Raw genomic sequence first — 20,759 nt, forward strand, 5'->3', positions numbered from 1 at the left:
GCAGTCTCTGCTCATGGTCTTTGACAAGGAGTCCTGCCATGACTCTGGATTCCTGGATGCCCCAGCACTGCACCCAAAAGTGCACTCCATCTCCCCTTCCTGACATGGTGACCACAAGGGGAAGCTACAACCAGTTATGAGATGTATTCCTGCCCATTGGGTTTATGTAGGGCCGGTTTCCTACACTTTGCCAGGACTGGACAGTTTTGAAAAGGCTAAGTTATGGGCAAACCTGCTTACCTAACATTGGCATTGTTTAAAGGGATATACCAATGGGCAAAATGAGTTAGCTGGCCTACACATTGCTTACACCTACTAAGCTGGCCTGTGCAATGCTGAGCATTGCTTAATATTACATTTGCATTATATTTGCTTTTTGGCATTTATTATTATTGCATTACATATTATATATGTGTCGGGTATCCATGATTCATGTGTACGTACACTCTATGGGGTCCTTGTGTTTATTAGGGGACTTCAACACATTATTATAATTACATCTCACATCTGGCCTTACGTCAGTACTCCAGTTCACATATCTGTGTTATGCAGTAGGTTATACAACATAAGACTGTATATAGATTCCTTTCATAAGTTCAGTTTGATTTTCCCATAGTGATGATTTGTTTGGTGCTACCTCCATCTTATGTACTGCTGTGATAGCTTAGTAGTAAATCACTTTGGCTATGGTGTGCAGGGTCTTGGGTTTGAGCCTTGCTGAGGCTGCTTATTTTGTTGCTGGCCAGAACAAGGGCTGTTGGATACAAAGTGATTAAGGCACTTTTAAACACTTGTAAGCGGGTTTGCGTGGATTTGCACTAGGGTAAGCAATGCTAACCTCGGGTTAAATATGCTTGCAGAGAGTTAACTTCAATATTGCTTATCCTGTGTGCACATTACTTACCCCTGTGCAAACAGGCTTAAACCCACTTACTGGTGCTTACATATGCTTATTCCCACTTACTACTGCTTAATGGTGCTTACTCCTGCTTACCACTGCACTAATGTCTAACGGTTCTTGGGAAGGTGGGGGATTTGGAAGCTGTATGGAGTTATCATTCATTGCACATTTTACCTTACATTTGTATCCCTGATTCCTGTGTACATATACTGCATGGGGCATGTGTTTATCTGTGGACTTTGCAACATTATGACACTGACACATTTAAGCTGCATTACCCGTAGCTTAGCGATGGGAAAACCTGCACACCTACGGTTAACTCTCATCTGTTTATAAAAATATCTTTATATTTGTTATTTTAACTATTGCTCTTGTACATGTGGGGCATGTTGCTGAGGGTATGCATACACCTATGAGCAGTCTTGCTCATTATTTTGTGACTTGTCTGCTGTTCTTCATTGCAGGGGCGTGTATATTCTGAGAGCTCTGCTCTCAGACACGCCCCTTACACTCATACACGCTCTAAGATTAGGAGCTCAGGCAGCATGCCTTCATTAATATGCATGGCATGGTGCCATCTTGCTCCTAAACGGATGCTTCCATGCAGGACTAAGCTAGTCCTGCACGGACAGATAGTGAATCCGGAGGATAGTCTAGCAAATAATATTTTAAAGCTTTCCCAGTAATAACCCAAAAATAAAATTCCACAAATGCTGATGTGATTAGCAAAGCTGTTTCTGTTTTTCTTTGTAGAGGCTTAGCCCACAATATCTTTTCATTATGTTTTACAGTTGTGCTTAACTGTCCAGTTATATCAAAAATGCATATTTTTTAATTTTACTTCAGATAATGTGTAGCCAAATGTTTAGACATCATTTTAAGAGTAATAATATACTTAGGATTGTCCACAGTGATAAATGTATTGTTCTCCTCAGGTAATTTTATTCTTACAGATTTCAAACCATGTAAAATTATACCAAAAGGAGGACATGATTTTATCATAATTCACAATATACCATATATCTTGTTAAATGGACACATTTATAATTGTGCTGTGTGCGTCTTTCTGTGATGTGTGAAATGTAGTAGTAGATATGTACCTGCAGAATAATACTTCTTAACTAATGAGGCAAAATATCTGTGTTTCTAGGTCAATTGTGCCATTGCTGTCATGAATCACAGAATAAAAGTCATCCACAGTGTTCTTCAAAGCTCATTTTAAAGAAAAGCCAGGTAATATTCACAATGTCAAAAATGTAATTTTACTGATTATGATGTGTGTGTGTGTGTGTGTGTGTGTGTGTGTGTGTGTGTGTGTGTGTGTGTGTGTGTGTGTGTGTGTGTGTAAGCACGTGTGCATGCGCATATAGTAAAGGCTATTGTTAAAATTAAATGCAAATTATTTTTAATGTCTTTTCATTCAGTCAGTTGTACTATATATAAGTGCAAACACTTTCTGAGGAAGTAAATACGAGTGGATGCTCATAAGAGCTAAACCTCTCTTCAATAGAGTTTTAGCAGCAGTCTTTTGCAAAAGATTGTGGTTCAGCAGAGTTAGAGAATTTTCCTTACCCGACTGTTATATGATCTCAGGGTTGGTATCCATAATTTAAGGGGGAGTGAGGTGTGGATGGCGGCTTACCTTTTGCATAAACAAAAAAATGTTTTATTTTTTGTTATTTGAAATCATTTTACTTTCAGTCTAAAATGACTGGTCTTTTTTTACTTCCCTCTTATAAGCATTTGATGTTCATTTGTATGTGTGTGTATATCTATTGCTATACCTCTCTCTCTCTCTCTATATATACTTATATATATATATATATATATATATATATATATATATATATATATATATATATATATATATATATATATATATATATATATATATATATATATATATATATATATATATATATATATGTATATATATATATATATAAATATATGTATATAAATATATATATATATATATATATATAGGCCTCCATGTGTTTGCTTGGGTTTCCTTCAGGTACTCAGGTTTCCTCACACATTCCAAAGACATGCTGTAGGTGGATTGTACATTCCAAATTGGCCATAGGTGTCAGTATGCATACGAGTGTGTGGTGCAGAAGAACTACTGTGGCAAGGCAAACCACCTGGTGGTGTATACGTTGGCTCTAGATGATTGTCACTGTTGAAGTAACACCCTGACCCCAAGTGCAAAACTAGGAAAAAGGGGCTGTGGATCTATGTATGTATATATATATATATATATATATATATATATATATATGGTTCTATATATATATATATATATATAGCATATATACATATGATATATGACATCACACACACACACATCATCGACAGTTCACAAACATTGACAATGACATCACCGACAACACATCATCACAACAACCAATAAACAAAACAAATTCCCTGACCAAAAACCACACACACAACACAAGCACACCTAAATCCTAACAAACAAACACTAAACCTTACATACACAACTATCCACAACCCTAACCGAAACCCTAACCCTAAGGTCCGTCACTATCGCACACTAACCTAACAGGCGCCCTAACCCTAACTCACTTAACCCGCCCCTAACCCAAAAAAATTCACTACTGCACCCTTACCTAACCTGCGCCCTAACCCTAACTCACTTAACCCGCCCCTAACCCAAAAAAATTCACTACTGCACCCTTACCTAACCCGTGCCCTAACCCTAACTCACTTAACCCACCCCTACCCCTACAAACCGTCAACATCGCACACTTGCCTTACTCGCACCCTAACATCCGTCACTACCGCATACTTACACATCCTTTCCCCATGTCGGTGTTCTCCACGTCAGTGTTTTCATCCGTCGATCCTCTGGTGTCAGTGATTTCGCTGTCGGTCTTGTCATCTGTCGATGTTGTAACCCAGACCTATATATATATATATATATATATATATATATATATATATATATATATATATATATATATATATATATGAGAGAAGTTCTAGATACCATATTGAAAAGAAAATGCTCTGAACTCTGTCCCTTGATGTACATAACTTTAAAGGATGGAATCATTGAAAATGAAAAGAAATCCTCTTTTCACTCCCTTTTGCTCAAGTGAATGAACAACAAGCAGATGGACAAACATGTTTGGATTGGTAAAGCATATAAATACGGCATTTCGTGTAAATTGGAGTAAGATCTGATGAAGCCCAGTTAAAGGGGACAATGCTTTTTGATTTAATATCTTTTATTTTCGGTAAAGAAGTATCAGTTTCTGAACAAGTTATATGATCCTGATTACGTTGCATCTCAATGGTATATTTCCCTTTCTATGTATACTACATAGTATGAAATATAAATGTTATTTGGTAACAAATTTAAATATGGTACTAAGTTCCAAATTTGCAAACTTTTGAAGTAGTTTTCTTCAGTCTGTACATTTTTTTCTTTTTGAAAGCCAGCTCTGCAGATTCTCAGCTTGCCTTGTTTTATTTTCTGTCTTAGATAAACAAAATTAATGGTAAAAGTTCTGTTTTCACATTTTTACATTATTAACATTGGAATGAGTCTACGGTCTTCTTGAATGTAAAAATCATTTTCACCCTCAGATTTCAATTTTGGTATGCAATATATTATTTTTTAAATCTTTTATCTCATTATTACTACTGAACTATGTATCCTTCAGACATATTTCTTAAGTTTTTAGCTTGCAGTCTGTTTTTCTACATCCATTAACATGCTTGAATCTCCTTAGAAACATCTGAAAACTGGATTCTGGTATTTGAAAATGAAGCCCAATTTAAGAATAATTGCAGAAAATCTAAACAATATCCAATTTCTGATATCCTTTTATGATGCAGGCCAAAAAGTGATTAAGGTATTTCACATTTAAAGCTTAAATAAAATGACTGAGACAAGCTATCAGTCTTGAGAGAAGGCTTTTAGACATATAGTGAGTCAAAGAGTCTGCAATGTGTAGGACATTCTTTCTCTATAAAACCCAATAGATGCTGGTACAACCAGACTGAAACGCAGAATGTGCCTGTGAGTTTGGTGTCTTGCATGATTCACTGACGAGAGCCAGAATTGAATGTGTTATCAACAATGAACATTCCATTGGTCTATTGAAAGAAGCAGATTTGAAACTTGATAAAATACTGGACATTTAGAATAAGAATGAAGTTCTTATAAGTGTTCAGCCTAAAAGCATATCTGAGGACCTGCAGCTGTACAAAATATAACCTGTGGGGTAAAACAAGATCATAGTAACAATAGTCATAGTCAGAATGAACATAAAAAAAAATAAATGAATGAATCTCCTTAGAAACGTCTGAAAACTGGATTCTGGTATTTGAAAATGAAGCCCAATTTAAGAATAATTGCAGAAAATCTAAAAAATATCCAATTTCTGATATCCTTTTATGATGCAGGCCAAAAAGTGATTAAGGTATTTCACATTTAAAGCTTAAATAAAATGACTGAGACAAGTTATCAGTCTTGAGAGAAGGCTTTTAGACATATAGTGAGTCAAAGAGTCTGCAATGTGTAGGACATTCTTTCTCTATAAAACCCAATAGATGCTGGTACAACCAGACTGAAACACAGAATGTGCCTGTGAGTTTGGTGTCTTGCATGATTCACTGACGAGAGCCAGAATTGAATGTGTTATCAACAATGAACATTCCATTGGTCTATTGAAAGAAGCAGATTTGAAACTTGATAAAATACTGGACATTTAGAATAAGAATGAAGTTCTTATAAGTGTTCAGCCTAAAAGCATATCTGAGGATCTGCAGCTGTACAAAATATAACCTGTGGGGTAAAACAAGATCATAGTAACAATAGTCATAGTCAGAATGAACATAAAAAAAAATAAATGAATGAATAGATAGAGAGACTGATAGACAGACAGATAGATAGATAGATAGATAGATAGATAGATAGATAGATAGATAGATAGATAGATAGATAGATAGATATTATGGAAAGGATGCCAGGGCAAAGAATGTGGTTTTAAGTACATAAAGGTATGTTGTAGTGCAATATATAATGTTTGTAGGATATGAAGAGACTGTAATCACTTGAAAAATATGGAAAAACGAAATAAATCCTTGCATCAAGATTTTCGTGTGGCAGACAGACCACTGGTATAGATCAGGCAGTACTTCTGGACTGCTGGCTACCTAATTCTGGGAATGGATTTGGGCTGCAGGTAGGAAAAGCCAGAGAAAGGGCTGGATGGTCACCTCTCATATCCTAGGGGATGATTTATAGAACATAGTGCCTAAGTGACCTCTATTAAAGACCAGGAGCCTTGAAGGTCATTTCAGCATAATTAAGGGGTATATGAAAATGTGTTGACATTAATAGTCTACAAAAATGTGCTGTCATTAACAGTCTATCAATTTCTATAGGTAGGGCATATGACCAACCACATCATGAGTGAGAGCTCTGAAGCTCAATGATTAAGGTTCCTCATTTTATCACTCAGTCCCAGGCTTAGTAGTGGATTACCATTGAGGTTAACTGCTCAAGGATTTGGGAGGCCCACACAGTGAAAGATTGCATCTGGGGTACCCCAGTAAGTGAAAATTAGGGAATATAACAATGAGCGAGCACTGAATCTGGAGGAAGAGTTTGAGGCTGTGTGAAATACAGGGTGTGCTTAAAAATTGCTTGTGGTAGTGACAAAAAGTCAAAATGAAATGGCAACAAATTTTTATCACAACTGAGATGGATAATATGAATGCTGTTTAGACAATAGCAGCAAAAATGATGATTCTTATTTAGAATACCTTGTGATTAAAGGCAAGAAATCGCATTTGAGCACGATACTTGGGCCAAATAACTTACATTCTCATATCCCATATTTAAGTCACTTAAAAGTCCAATGCCATATACAAATCTCTGTGCACTTCTCTGATGTATTGTGTACATAATCTGATTCCAGTGCACAGATTTTTCTTGATTGCAAGTTAATGCTTTGTGCTGTATCCCTGTAAAAACTGCTCAAACAACTGAATAAGTTGGCTCAAATGCTTTAATACATTTAGAATGATTGAAATAATTTGCACTATATAGCTACAGATTGGCTTATGGAATTGCGCACACTTTATTAATACAATCAATAGGGATAAATATAAGTTTAATGATAATAAAAAGGCTATAGATGAGAATATGAAAAATGACCAGAACATTCAGCATGGAAATTTGTGAGGGAGAGCAAGACGGGATAAATAATCGCAAAGAAGCAAGGGTGGCTTTTGCTATTGGGCTGTAGGACTGCAGCCCCCCAGCTGTAAAAAAGAAAGAAAAGAAAAGAACAGAAAAGAAAAGAAAAAAGAAAGAAAATATGGTGAGAAGTGTATTCACTGAATATGTTTGGGAGCTGTATTCCTCTATTATTGGCTTTGTCTAGGTGTTTTGTGCTAGCTGGTTTAGAGCTATGGTGAGAACTGAATTCACTAAATGATAGCCATTTAATTTTCAGTCTTCCCACATTTCAAGAAATAGCTTATTTGACATAGTGGTATGTTGCTCTGACTGTAATGCACAGGGTCCAAGGTTCAAGAGTTGGCAGTGAAATGCATGGTGGCAACACAGCATTTTATTCTAGCAACTTTCCAAGATTATACAAGCAAGGTTTAAAATGTGTCCCTAGTTTAGGGGCTTTTGCCCCCCCCCAATAAATTTTTGCTTTTTCTAGATTTCTTGTGCTTCAAAGTTGAGAGATACAGTTGAGTGTTGAGTGGATTTTACAAGGAGCTGAGAGCTTGAAGAGAAGTTTAATGCTGCTTATGGTGTGTCTGCCTGTATTGTTAATAGCATAACGGGTAGGGTACATGCTTGTGATGTAGAAGGCTGTGGGTTCCACTCCCACAGTATGCAGATGCATTGCTGATACTGTACTGTGTTGTACTTTTAAAGGGAGTGGATGCTGCAGTCCCGAAAATGTCCTCTTTGGCAGAGATACCTAGTAGCAATGGGCCTGTTATCAGTTTGTCTCCATTCCCTATTGCATTATTACCAGCTTATTATTTTTTAATGTAACATGTCAATTTATTCCTCAATGGCAACAGGCACTTTATTTGTAGATGAAACAATGAAATATAAAGTTGTTTGCTAGCAGCAACTTTTCATTAGTTACAGATCTCTTTAATGTGAAATTATTTAGACAACTTTTACTTCTGCAGAGATTCTGCTTATTTCCTGATACTGGTGGATTGTAGAAGTTTGAGTAGACTTTTATGTAGACTTTTATGATGGCAATGTTCTGAACTCGGCAGTTTTGTCATTATGAATGAATGCATTTTGTTTCATTGTTTACTGGAAAAATGTTCAAAATAATACATTTAAAATGCCCTCTAACAGTTGTACTGTATTATACAATGACTATAACTTAATACAATCAGGAAGGTGCATCAAATAACACATGTACATTTCCTGTGCAAAGGGCCTTTGATTTGAAAACAACCAAAAGTTAATTTTTATCTGCCACTAGCCAGATGTATTTTCTTTAAATGTGGGTTTCAATTCTGTTTCAATGAGTGTGAATTTCAAGGGGAGAGAAGTATGATCCACCAATATATTTGGTCATGTCCAGATTTTCTGTGTTAAGAGGATCCTGATTTTGGCAAATGGAAATTTGGAAGAAAACATGGAGGGTTTACTATAAATAAATAATTGTAATAATCAGAGTTACAGATTACTTTTAATTTTAGAAATGCATGTAGATTCTCTTATTTTTTCAGCTGCTCGAGTTAACAGTACTAATATTAAAAAAAATATTCCTTTTTTGACAGGCTCCCAGCTGTATTGTGTGGCTATTTTATGTTTTTGCATCACATTTTTAGTCTGTTTTTTCATAAAGTTGTGTTTTTCTGGCAAATTAGTGGCAAATCATTAAAGATTGAAGTTAGAAAATAATGACAGATATTTGAGTTTCAGATTTCATACCCTTCAGAAAATTCATAATAATGCAAGGCCTACTATTATGTGATCTTTCTAAGTTTATAAGAGCAATATTTAAAAATTGTCCTTATTTTTGTACCTTTTGTCCCACTTCTATTTATGGCTTTGTCCAGATTTCTTGCTCTGAAGCTGAGAGGTATGACAAATGTGTCAGGGCCATCATCATCAGCCAGAGACATTTCAAATTGTGACATACTTGTTGCACCCAGGTCTATATTAGAAGATCGAATGTTTAGGTGATTGAACAAATAAACATCGATCTTCTAATATCGAAAGCAAAAAACAGCAAACAGCCAATTTAACGCAGGGAAAGATTTCTCTTGGACGTTCACCGGATTTTTGCCATTTTGTGTACTGTAGAACAATCTCAGAGTTGATATATTTAGTTGAGAGGTGCGGGGGGTGAAGACCCCCACTTACTTTGGATGTAGAGTTATTTTTTTGTCTTAGTGGCCACGGACATGTTTCTCTGGGACATTCGACATTTTTAGCTTCGATATTATCGATGTTTAGGTGTTCAATCACCTGAACATTCGATCTTCTAATATAGACCCGTTGCACCACACTCCCACATGTAGTGACTCTTGATGTGTCCAAGCAAGGCAAGGAGCAGTTATACAGTGTAAGTGTACAAAGTATCACACCATCCAAGGTAGACACAAAAAACTTAGTGGCTTTTCATCTGTCCTTGATTTTGCAGAATATTCTGGTTTTCTGTCATATTTTTATACTGTTGATTTATGCTTCTTCTTATTCAGAAAATGCATGCCGTTGCAGTGCCTGTTATTCTGTGTTTAAGTAGCAATGCTTTAATGACCATCAGATAAGCTTGTCTGAGACTATAAGATGCAAATAAGCTTTAATAAGCATTCAAACAGCTCAACGTGCACGAGTACAACAGAATCCACTGGTTAGGTGAAATAATTAGTACTATAGTTAAAAAATACTTTATTTTTAAAAAATCAATAAAATTTCAAGGTTTAGCGCTTTCATCTAATATAACTTAGACTTCATCAGAACACTGTCCTTGCAAATCCATTCATTTTATACATCATTCAAACTAATTGATACACCAATCACATAACAGCTCATCTAACAAGTAAAAAATAAGAGTCTGCAAATTCCATTTCAAAATAAAAGTGAATGTATTACAAAAAACAACTAGTGCTTCAAAAAATCAAACCCACATTTATACATATATATATATATATATATATATATATATACACATATAAGTATATATATACTTATATATACACACACACACACACATATATATATATATATATATATATATATATATATATATAGATATATATATGAACCTCTCTAACATAAATCAAACTTTATTCAGTAATATAGGTTTAATCGTAATGTATTCATTAATACCTAGTAGTGAAGTGGCATTCAAAAGTATTTGCCATCTGACTTCTTTCTCTCCCAGAGTATACTTAATACTCCCACCTCTTTGTGATACCTTCACCAACTCTAATATTGCAAACTTAAAAGTACTACAATTGCAACTGTCCCGCACATGTCTAAATAGAGCATTATTTTCATCCCTTTTCTTTATTGCATACAAATGCTCATATATCCTGTTTTTCAATTTTCTCCCTGTTTGACCTACATAAAAACTAGGACAGGAAGTAAACAGGGCCAGATATATGACATTCTTGGTGTCACAATCACCACGACAAAAGTGCAAGACATTTTTACTTATATTGAGTAACTGCACATCTTGGTCCTCCATAATAGCCTTACATTGATTACAATGACCACACTTCCGAGTACCAGTCTGTTGTCCTTTTAAACTCACTACATTGTGTTCAAATTTACTCTTGAGATTATACCCCACACTATTAACAAATAAAGGTTTGTTACCAACTAGAGCGAATATTCCATCATCACCCTTTAAAATATTCCAATTTCTCTTAATAATATGTTTTATATCCTCAGTATAGTTACTAAAAGGTAAAATACATGCCATATGAAAATCCCTAGCATTTCCTTGACTATTAGTTATGCCTATATTATCTATACCTACTCCTAATAAAGGTTTGAATTTAATTCCCCACATTTTACTAACATACTCAATAGCATCCTTGATCACATAATCAGGATATCCCCTCTGTTTAAACATATTTCCTATTGTATTCAACTCCATCACCATCTCATTGTAATCAGAAGTCATTCTAGCAGCACAAATACACTGACCCTTAACTATATTATTTTTTAACCTTACAGGATGACAACTATTGTATTCCAAGTATGTATTACTGAATGTCTCCTTCCTATATATATTTGATTTAAAACCATTAGATGTTAAGGTAATATAAGTATCCAGATAGGCGATACCTTCCGTACTATATTTTTGTGTGACACTCAAATAGAAGGTAGATGTATTAATGTCTTGAATAAAATCTGGGATAATTGTATTATCCCCCTCCCATACAATAAATACATCGTCCAAAAACCGTACATATCTTTTAATGTACTGCATGTATCGGCTGCTAAAAATTACTTCATACTCCCAGTCTAAAAGGACCATATTAGCATAAATTGGGGCACAAGCCGTGCCCATGGCAACCCCCTTATTTTGTCTAAAATATTCCCCCCCATAATATATAAAGTTATAGTCCAGTACTAGACTCATAAATTCCTCTATTAACTTGATTTTATCCCAAGTATATTCAGTGCATCTAAGAATGCTGTTAATAAACCTTTCCATACCCTCTTCCCTTGGGATACAGGTGAAGAGGTCCTTCACATCTATAGTGACCAAAGTTAAATTTGGTTGCCAAATAGAATGAGTTAATCTAGCTAAAAAATCCCATGAGTCCTTTACTATATGGTTGGTGGTGGTATATATTGGTTTTAACCAAGTATCAATAACTTTCCCAAAAGGGAATGTTTTTGACCTACTACCCGATATAATAGGTCTGAATGGGGGATGCAACATATTCTTATGAATCTTCGGGATACCTATTATGGTTGCTATAACTGGGTACTTAACCTTTAAATACTGATATAATTCCTGATCAATCCTGTTTTCTATCAATAACTCTTCCAAAAGGGCATCAATTCTACCATATGCAATATATACTTCATTAATGGATGAAACTTCATATTGATCTGCATCATGTAATATAACTTGTATTTCATTCTTATAATCAGTGGATTCATACAAAGCAACTCCACCGCCTTTATCAGGTTGCATAATCCTAATATTAGGGTCACTACATAATTCACACATGAGTTGAAACTCCTCCTTACTCATGTTATATTTTATAAAATGTGAACCCTTATGCCCATATCTATACATTTCATCCAATACTACCTTTTCAAAGATACCCAAGGTCGGATGTAATTGTGGGGTAAATACACTTTTCCTATAAAATGAAGTCGACATTCCATTATTCTTACTACCATTAAAATATACTGATAAATTTAACTTCCTCTAATACAACTTAAATTGTATAACATTGTCAACTAAATTAAATTTACTTCTAGGGATAAATTTCATTCCTTTCCTAAACAAGGCAAAATGTGTGTCAGTTATATTCAAAGATGTATAATTATAAATAAAAAAATTATTCTGTCCATATTGGACCTCATTGTACTTCACAATGGGTTGTACAGGTTGTACTACCAATGACCCCTGTGGTTCATATGTTGTGGAGGCTGTTGATTCCACCGGCATTGGTATTCCTGTCCTGCACTTCCTCCCAATTGTACCCCTGTCCTAAAAAAGGTCTATATGAATTTCGTGCATTATATCTAGTTTTTTTGCCATTTCCACCAGCCTCGCTGGCTTGAGTGGCAGTATTAGATTTATTAACCTTATTCTTCCAGTTATACATGATACCATCCTTATATTGCTGTAAATCACATTTTAATTTATCACATTTCCTTTTAAATATTTTTTGTGAAGTTGTTTCAGCATAAGTAAATTGTTTGTCAAATAAAGCACGCCATTGGTCAAAGACCAAATCTTGTGTGATAATATCATTCAACCTATCCACTTCTTTAGTTAGACTGGCTAACGTATAGTCATTGCATTTCATAATAAATTTCATGAACCTAAACCCAAACGGGTCAAACAAGACATTGCATTCCTTAATTAATTCATCATTAAGTTCTACACCCAATGGTCGTTTAAAAAAGCGTAGTCCCATCGGGACTATTTTCAGCTCCATACACCTATTTAAATAAAAATTCTCTACTTGCAAACTCTTAATGTCATTCATTTTGTGTCCAAAATCATATATAATGTCTCTCAAAGTCCCATTTAGTTCTAAGCATACTGTTAAAGAATTACCAACATTGAATGCCTTTTTGTTGTTGCCATACAGAGAATATTTACATAACTAGATAGCGTATAAGCCTTAAGTATTGAAATGCATATGACAGTATTTGTAATAAAGGACAGGATTACAGTATTTTTAGAAACTTATTACATTTGTTGGAGAATTACAGTCATCTTTGCAGGCTTTACCCATAAACTAGACAGAATGCCAATCTATCATGTGTGGCCCATAACCTGTGCAGCAATCCTTTAAGCAATTTATCTTGAGCTTGTTTCTTGTTTGCTGTTCATTTTTTACTTTGATCATGTTTTCCAGATGAAACAAGTAGATAGTTGTTGTCAGGCAGCAGGCCTTTTTTGCATAAGAAACATTTTTATAAGTGGGGCTATCACAGAGATTGCTACTTTCAGCATGTTACTTGGTACTTTTATAAAGCTGAATATAAATTATAATTAGAACTGCAGTGTAAGGAGAAGTGGTTTGATTTGAGTGCTGCTTGTTTTTTTATACTTGATTTTGAGTAGCATTCTAGTAACGTATTTAAAAGTAATTTATTTTTTCATGCCTCACAACCTTTTTGTTTCCGTCTAGATAATAAGTAAGATGTCATGTAGCCAATGCATTGAAATATTTTGTTTCTTCTACAATTCATTTTGTCTTGATTAGACTCTCATAATCAAGGTTTGGCAGTGGCACCCAGGACAGCGTATTTAATTAAAGTCCCATTTTTTGTGTTTTTTAGCATTGTCCCACCCCTTTCTAGTTGGCCACACCCCTTCCCATTGGTCACACCCATTCTGCTGTCTCCTGCAGCCCCCCTTTGATTTGAAGTCACCAGCCACCACTGCGAAAGAAGATTAAATTCACAAAAGGCTTTACAGAGCTAGAAGCAATGGCTATATAAAAGTTTTCGAAAGAAAACAAATTTTTAAAGAATCTGTTAAAAGTAATGAGACTGGTAGCAAATGTTATAACAGAGATAGTGCTATGAGTGCTCCTTGAGGGTCAGCAAACCCAATACTCAAGATGCTGATTATATTTTGCAGGGGTACTCTTACTTACCCACTGGTTTACATTGTCTACTGGGGAGTTTGGTTTTATGATTTAACTTATAGGCATACCAGCAAGACATGCATTGATAAAAGGCAGGAACTGAATTGCTTGGAAACTATGGGTGAAATTATCAAACAAGAAGAAACAACTGAATGGGTGAAGATCAGGATGACATTTGTACAACAATATATACATACATACATAAAATATGTACAGATAATAAGTGTTTAAGCAAATGAATTAAAGGAAAACATTGGCTTTGAACAACTGAAATAGTTACTGTGACTTTGCCTAAAAAATATATTTTCTCTCTGCTTGTTGCATGAAGTATGTTGACAAAATAGGTTATATGTAGTAACTTTAAAGCTTTGCATATTGAACACCTCCATGGGAAGATGTTGGCTTTGAAAATTCCCCTTTGAAATAGCATCTACCCAAGAAACAGCAGCTGTCAAAATAGACAGAGTTGTAGAAAGAGTGGTCAAAACTGATAGTTTTCTAGTTTGTGAAGTTACTAAACATGGCATAACTCTCAACTGTCCAGATTTTTGCAGAATGTCCAGATTTTTGCCTCATATTTTTGCCTGTTCCTCATATAATTTGTGGTTTTCTGACAACTCGCTGACATAGTCAATAAATAATGGCATACATATGCATTTCAGATTTCATGTCCTTGAGAAAATGCATGCCAACGCATTGTGTTTATTCTAGCAAATTTCTAAGTTTATATGAGCAATATTTTAAAATCTGTCGCTAACTTTGGGCCTATGTTCCCTTGTTATTTTAGGCTTTATCCTGATTTCTTGTGCTAAGAGATTGAAATGTTTTAATATGAGCATGATTTCTGGCTGCTGAGAAAGAAGCAGTTGCAAATTAATGCAAATAACTGTGAAATATGTGTGCCTACTTTAAAGTACATATGGGGTGTTTTGACTTCTAAAGGCTTTAAACCAGATTCTTTTAAAGTCACTGTCATAATACTTATACTGAAGCTTCACAGCAAGTTATCCCTTGTGTGGTTCCATTATGGGGCATTTTTTTTCCAAGCTCATTACATATGTGTGAGACATAACAGTACCAATTAAGAGCAAGAAAGTAGACAGGGATAGAGATGTAATATTAGAGTGCCTTTTCTGCTAAGGTTACTATGTTAATATATTTATAGACAATCCCCAGGATTCAATAAAGCTTACACAGAGCTAATCTCTGTATAAGACTAGTGGCATGGCTCAAACATGGAGTTCGGAGCCTGTGTGATCCAGTAAACAAGGCTGGGGCATGCAAGAGCCTCCCACCACTATTCTGACAAGGACACCATGGAATGATGCAAATCACCTGATTTGCTGGTGAAAACCATGCAAGTGAGGTGAATTAGCAATCCAGCAAGCAGACTGGCATCCATGTTGGAGCCATGTCCGCAGCAGAAATGTATTCAGTTACTAACTGTGTACATTTCTGCAAAAATAAAAATGGGAGCATGACAGCTCAAAGTAATGCATTATGTTTACTAGGCATGCCAATGACCAAACTATGGCCATTGGCATGCAAAAATGTTTTAAAATTGCAAAAATCAAATTTATTTTTTGGGCAATTTTGGTCATTTAAGCAGAGCACAACAGAGCGCAAACGTGATCGTGCAGAAAAAAAATGTAAAAAGTCAATTAAATGTGAAACATGAATTTTGCCATTATAATTGGCAGCATGCAGACTCATAACAATAACAAATAACAGTGTTTGATAAGGACATAGTTTCCTGTGTAGTGGTGTAACTAGGGGCTAAGGCAATAGAGTATGTAAATTAGCTAAATTTATTGAATAGCAAAATGGGAGACTGTGTTCATGGGTACCTAACCGTGTAGCAGCTATAATGCAGTGGTGTAAGCAGAAGAAGCAGCTGACATGGGAAGGGGGTGTGTCATGCTTGGTGTAAGCACATTGTAGCAATGCGGCTCCTATTTGCACTCAGCTAAGCACAGCTAAGCAAGGGTGTGTGTCTGATGCTGCTTAGCTGTGCTTGGCTGATTCAAGAAATGATAAGCGTGCTCATATCCCGAGGAGGGCCTTTCCTGCTCAGCAATGTTTACACTAGCTACACAGGTTTGTGCGGCACATCACAGGGCTTAAACATAGTGGAAATAGAGAAAAAAAAGGAAATAGCAGAATAAAGGAAATGAACTACAAATCACTAATATGGACTCTGTCACTCACAGTGGGCCATTCAAACCCTTCAGTAATATAGCTGGCAGGTGGAATGTATCATAGTCAGCCAATCACACAGGCAGCATCTGCAGAACACCAGTATAATATATGCAAACACCTTTCAGTCTGTTTTTTTCCCACAAACTCTGCACCACTGGTGTACAGACTTGGGAATTTTAATTGACAAAATGATTGGGGCTGCTGCTGCTTTGCTACATTGCTTTGTGCTACAGACTGAGGGCGTTGATGAGGATAATGCTGACAACCAGCCCAGACCAAGGAGAAGAATTTTGAGACCCAGGGTAACCTTCCAGTGGCTACATGATCTGGAGATACAAGGGCACTACAAGGTAGACAGGGACATACTTCCGCAACTCACTGAGCTCTGCTGGCCTCACCTCAGACCCAGAGCCAACAGAGGGGAACCCATTCCAGTTGAAACCAAGGTATGTGTAGCCTTAAGAATACTAGCTACAGGTACTTTCCCAAGACCTACTGGGAACATGATGGGGATCTCACAGGCATCTGCATCCAGGGTACTCCACCAGTTATTGGATGCCATGCCGGTGAGCACATTTATTTCCCCAGCACCCCTAAGGAGAGGACCAGCAATATGCATCTCTTCCACCATGCAGCAGACTACCCAGAGGTAATGGGTGCCATAGACTGCACTCACATCCACATCAAAGCACCACCCAGTGAAGATGGTAGAGTGTATGCCAATCACAAGGCTATCGCTACATTAACTGTCAGGTTGTGTGCAATGCACAGGGCATTATCATCAATGTGTGTGCTGGCAGCCCTAGCAGCTATCATGAATCCCACATCTGGCATGACTCACAGCTGTACCAGGCATTTGCCTGGGGGGAAATCCCATATGACCATCTCATGGGGGATGCCAGCTATGCACTGGAACTGTGGATGATGACACCCATCAGAAATACACACACACCCACTGAAGAATGCCATAATGAGGTACACACACAAACTAGGAACATTATAGAGCATGTGTTTGGGATGCTCAAGTCACAGTTCCACTGCCTTAACATATCTGGTGGAGCCCTGCAGTACTCTCCAGCCACATGTGGACACATTTTCATAGTATGTGCCATGCTACACAATATGATCCTGTGGAAACAGCTGTGACAAGAACATCACAGGGAAGGGGCACACAGCCCCCCACCATTGGCAAGGCCTCCACAGGCACAGGGGGACTTGGAGAAGGAACCCCTTGAGCCTGCTCCTATAGGCAGATGTAGGCATGTCCAGTATGCCCTGGCCTTGGCAAAGAGGCAACTCATAGCACATTCACTGACACCCTAGGAACCCAGGGACTGACACACACAGTAAAAATGGATGCCACACACACACATCACACTACCTGTACCTTACTGTGTATAGGCCATGTACTGTGTGCATCTGACAGATTCAGCCCTCAAGCACCATCCTCACAACTGTCGCAGGCACAAGGTAAGTCACTCTTCTTAACAATAGATGAATGTAGTAGTACGTTTTGGTAGCATATCTCAGGTATTGCTGCATGTATGCAAGGGAATGGGTGGCCTACTGGAATAGCAGCAGACAACTGACAGCTATGTGAGACAACAAAAAATGTCTCCCCAATACTGGCTTCCACAGAGTATGCAATAGTCCCTTAACTGACAAAACTCACTGCAGTGTATGTGGGGGACAAATAAACTGGGGAGAGTCATAGGTCATATGCATGGATGTCAATGTTGGGGTCCCATACTCACCCCTCAGCCTCTACCAGCAAGTCAGCCTTAGAAATGCATTAAGAAATGTCTGGCAAAGGCCCACAAATAGACAATGATGAAATAGTCCTCCTACAGACTTACATAGTGATATCACTGCAGGTTTTGCAGTTGCATGAAGTCTCTGAAGAGTAGGAAGTTTGAAACTTAAATGTCTGCCATTACATCCTAACCTTCCCTTCGGTCTGTAGTGATATGCCAGTATTCTCCAACACAGGCACAGCACTATGCTAAATGGAGTCAAAAAGTAAAGCCAACGTCTGCACAGTCTGTGCAAATGTGTACAGTTGACAAGTATGCCCCCCAACACACCTGTGTCTTCATAAAAATGCAGTAACATGCATGTTTGTAGGGTGATAGTAGAAGAGCACACATTCTCAGGGCTGTCCCAATCAACTTGATAACTTGTTGCATGTCCACAATATGCAGGGGTCAATGAGCTATGTATATGCATGGTTAATACAGTCAGGAAGTGGGCAGCACTTACTCTTGGCTGTTATTGCTTATTGGCTTAGGTACAGTACTGTGGTTGACAGGGTCTATGTTTCAGGACTTTCTCTGCCAACTATTTTGCATGTCAGCTACACCTACAGTAGGACCTGTACACACTGTCCAGAAGTCAATATCCATTACTGCAGGAAAGATGGACAAGTCAGGGACAGGGGGACACTCATATGGACAGTACACAGCTCAGAGTAACCTACACAGTGCCAAACATACCTCTCAGATGTTGAGATTTTTGCAGAATGTCCAGAGTTTTGCATCATAATTTTTCCCTTTGTCATGAAATTGTGGTTGTCTGGCAAATCACTGACAAATCATTAAAGACTAAAGTCAGAAAATAATGAACATATTTTGGTTTCAGACTTCATATCATTTAGAAAAATGCATGCAAATGCAAAACCTGTTATTGTACCAGCTATCTAAGTTTGTAAGGGCAATATTTAACACCTGTCCCTATTTTGGGCCCATGTCACCTAATTATTTATGGCTTTCTCCAGATTTTTGGCTCTAAGAGGTTGAGAGGTATGATGCCTAGTAGGACAGCAGGTATCTGAAAGTTAGTGTATTGCCAGTTTATAACTGGCTGCCACCTTACTGTGTCAGCAGTGACAACAAGTCAATGGCCACCATCCATAGTCCTGGAATGACAGGTTGTTACAGACTGACCACAGATATGCCATGTATATCTGTTATTCTTGTCCTAACATTGCATTTGACTGCCAGACTATTGGCAAAACAAGAAAGGTTAATGTCAAAACATCAATGGCAGACAGTGGAGAAGCAGACATCATACCCATAAGAAAAAGCAAGTAAATACCAAACCGGTCTCCCAACTGTCTATGTTTGGCAGAGCATTATTAACAGCCTGTCTCCATGTGTGGGCCTGTGTCTGACTGTCATATAATGGGCCTGTCCAGATGTCAGTCTGTGACAAGTTGACAGCTAGGGCCCACATGTAGCCTCATAATAACATAGCAACAAAAGCCATCGGAGGGCCACAGCAAATGTAGTGGTGCAATGATGGACAACCTGCTAAACAGGTACACTTGGAGGTGTGAAGCCCATAACCCTGTGTGTGAAGTTACGACATCTACCCTGCTCACACCAGAAATACAGATACATAACAGCAGCCACCATGGACAAAGCCTATGACCAGATTACAGAAGGACAAAGAGACACACATAAGGGGAAGGGGAACCACTGGCCAGACAAATGGAAAATGTGCACACCAGAACAAACTATGCAGTAACATATGTACCCTGCAGGGTATGGAGTCAGTAAACATCACAGATAAAAAATCCACGAACGGAAAGCAAAGAGAGAAGTAAAACAGCAATACGTAAAAAATTTAATTTTTAATTTATTTTTTTAGTCTTGACAAGCTCTCAAAAGAGTCAGAGTGGCCAGCTATAAATAAAATTATTTTCTTTACTTCCTCCGCTCTTTTATTCTTTTAGTCAGTAAACATCACTCACAACTACACAACACACACCCATTTAAGTGGAGGTCATCAACAAAACAAAAAAGCAAATAAAGGACATCTCAGAGGCAAAAACACATGGGGACTCCATAAACCTACACACCACAGAACATGCATAGTCCACACACCAGTGTCTCGCAACCACTAAAGCCTTACCATAAAACCAACATATTCCTCATAGGAGACTCCATTGAGAGACACATAAATGTGTCTCTCACCAGGCTGGATAAGGAGAAAGTCATGCTTACTTGTCTGTCAGGTGCCAGAATCCCCCATATCACACATGCACACAGGTCACTCCACAAGTACTGTTATCACTCTGGCCTACTCCATGGTGGTGTGAATGATGTCAGATATACCTCCCTGAACTATTGGTAAATAGACATAATTCAGATTGCTGATTATGTGTCCCATGCAGGTATGTCCCTAGCCTTAAGCAGCATTCTACCATCACCTGGAAGGATGGCACAATACAAACAGAAAATGATTGCAGTAACAATTGGCTTACTTACTGGTGTCATCCCTGGGGGATCCACTGCCTGGCAGCCTGGGAACATATGACCAACAG

The 20,759-nt window shown here is 37.3% G+C and overlaps 1 protein-coding gene across 1 annotated transcript in view; it reads left to right on the forward strand.

The window, feature by feature from the left end:
* LOC122812122 (adhesion G protein-coupled receptor E3-like) overlaps nucleotides 1-20,759 on the forward strand; it is a 328,040-nt gene that overhangs the window by 60,623 nt on the left and 246,658 nt on the right. The window contains exon 2 of the mRNA XM_044084411.1: nucleotides 2,052-2,134. Within this exon, the coding sequence (XP_043940346.1) occupies nucleotides 2,052-2,134 (83 nt within the window). The remainder of the gene's footprint in view (nucleotides 1-2,051; nucleotides 2,135-20,759) is intronic.

Source organism: Protopterus annectens, chromosome 9.part0 (genome assembly GCF_019279795.1).
Source record: "Protopterus annectens isolate FY-2018-M chromosome 9.part0, PAN1.0, whole genome shotgun sequence".
In the NCBI taxonomy this organism is placed as follows: Eukaryota; Metazoa; Chordata; order Ceratodontiformes; family Protopteridae; genus Protopterus; species Protopterus annectens.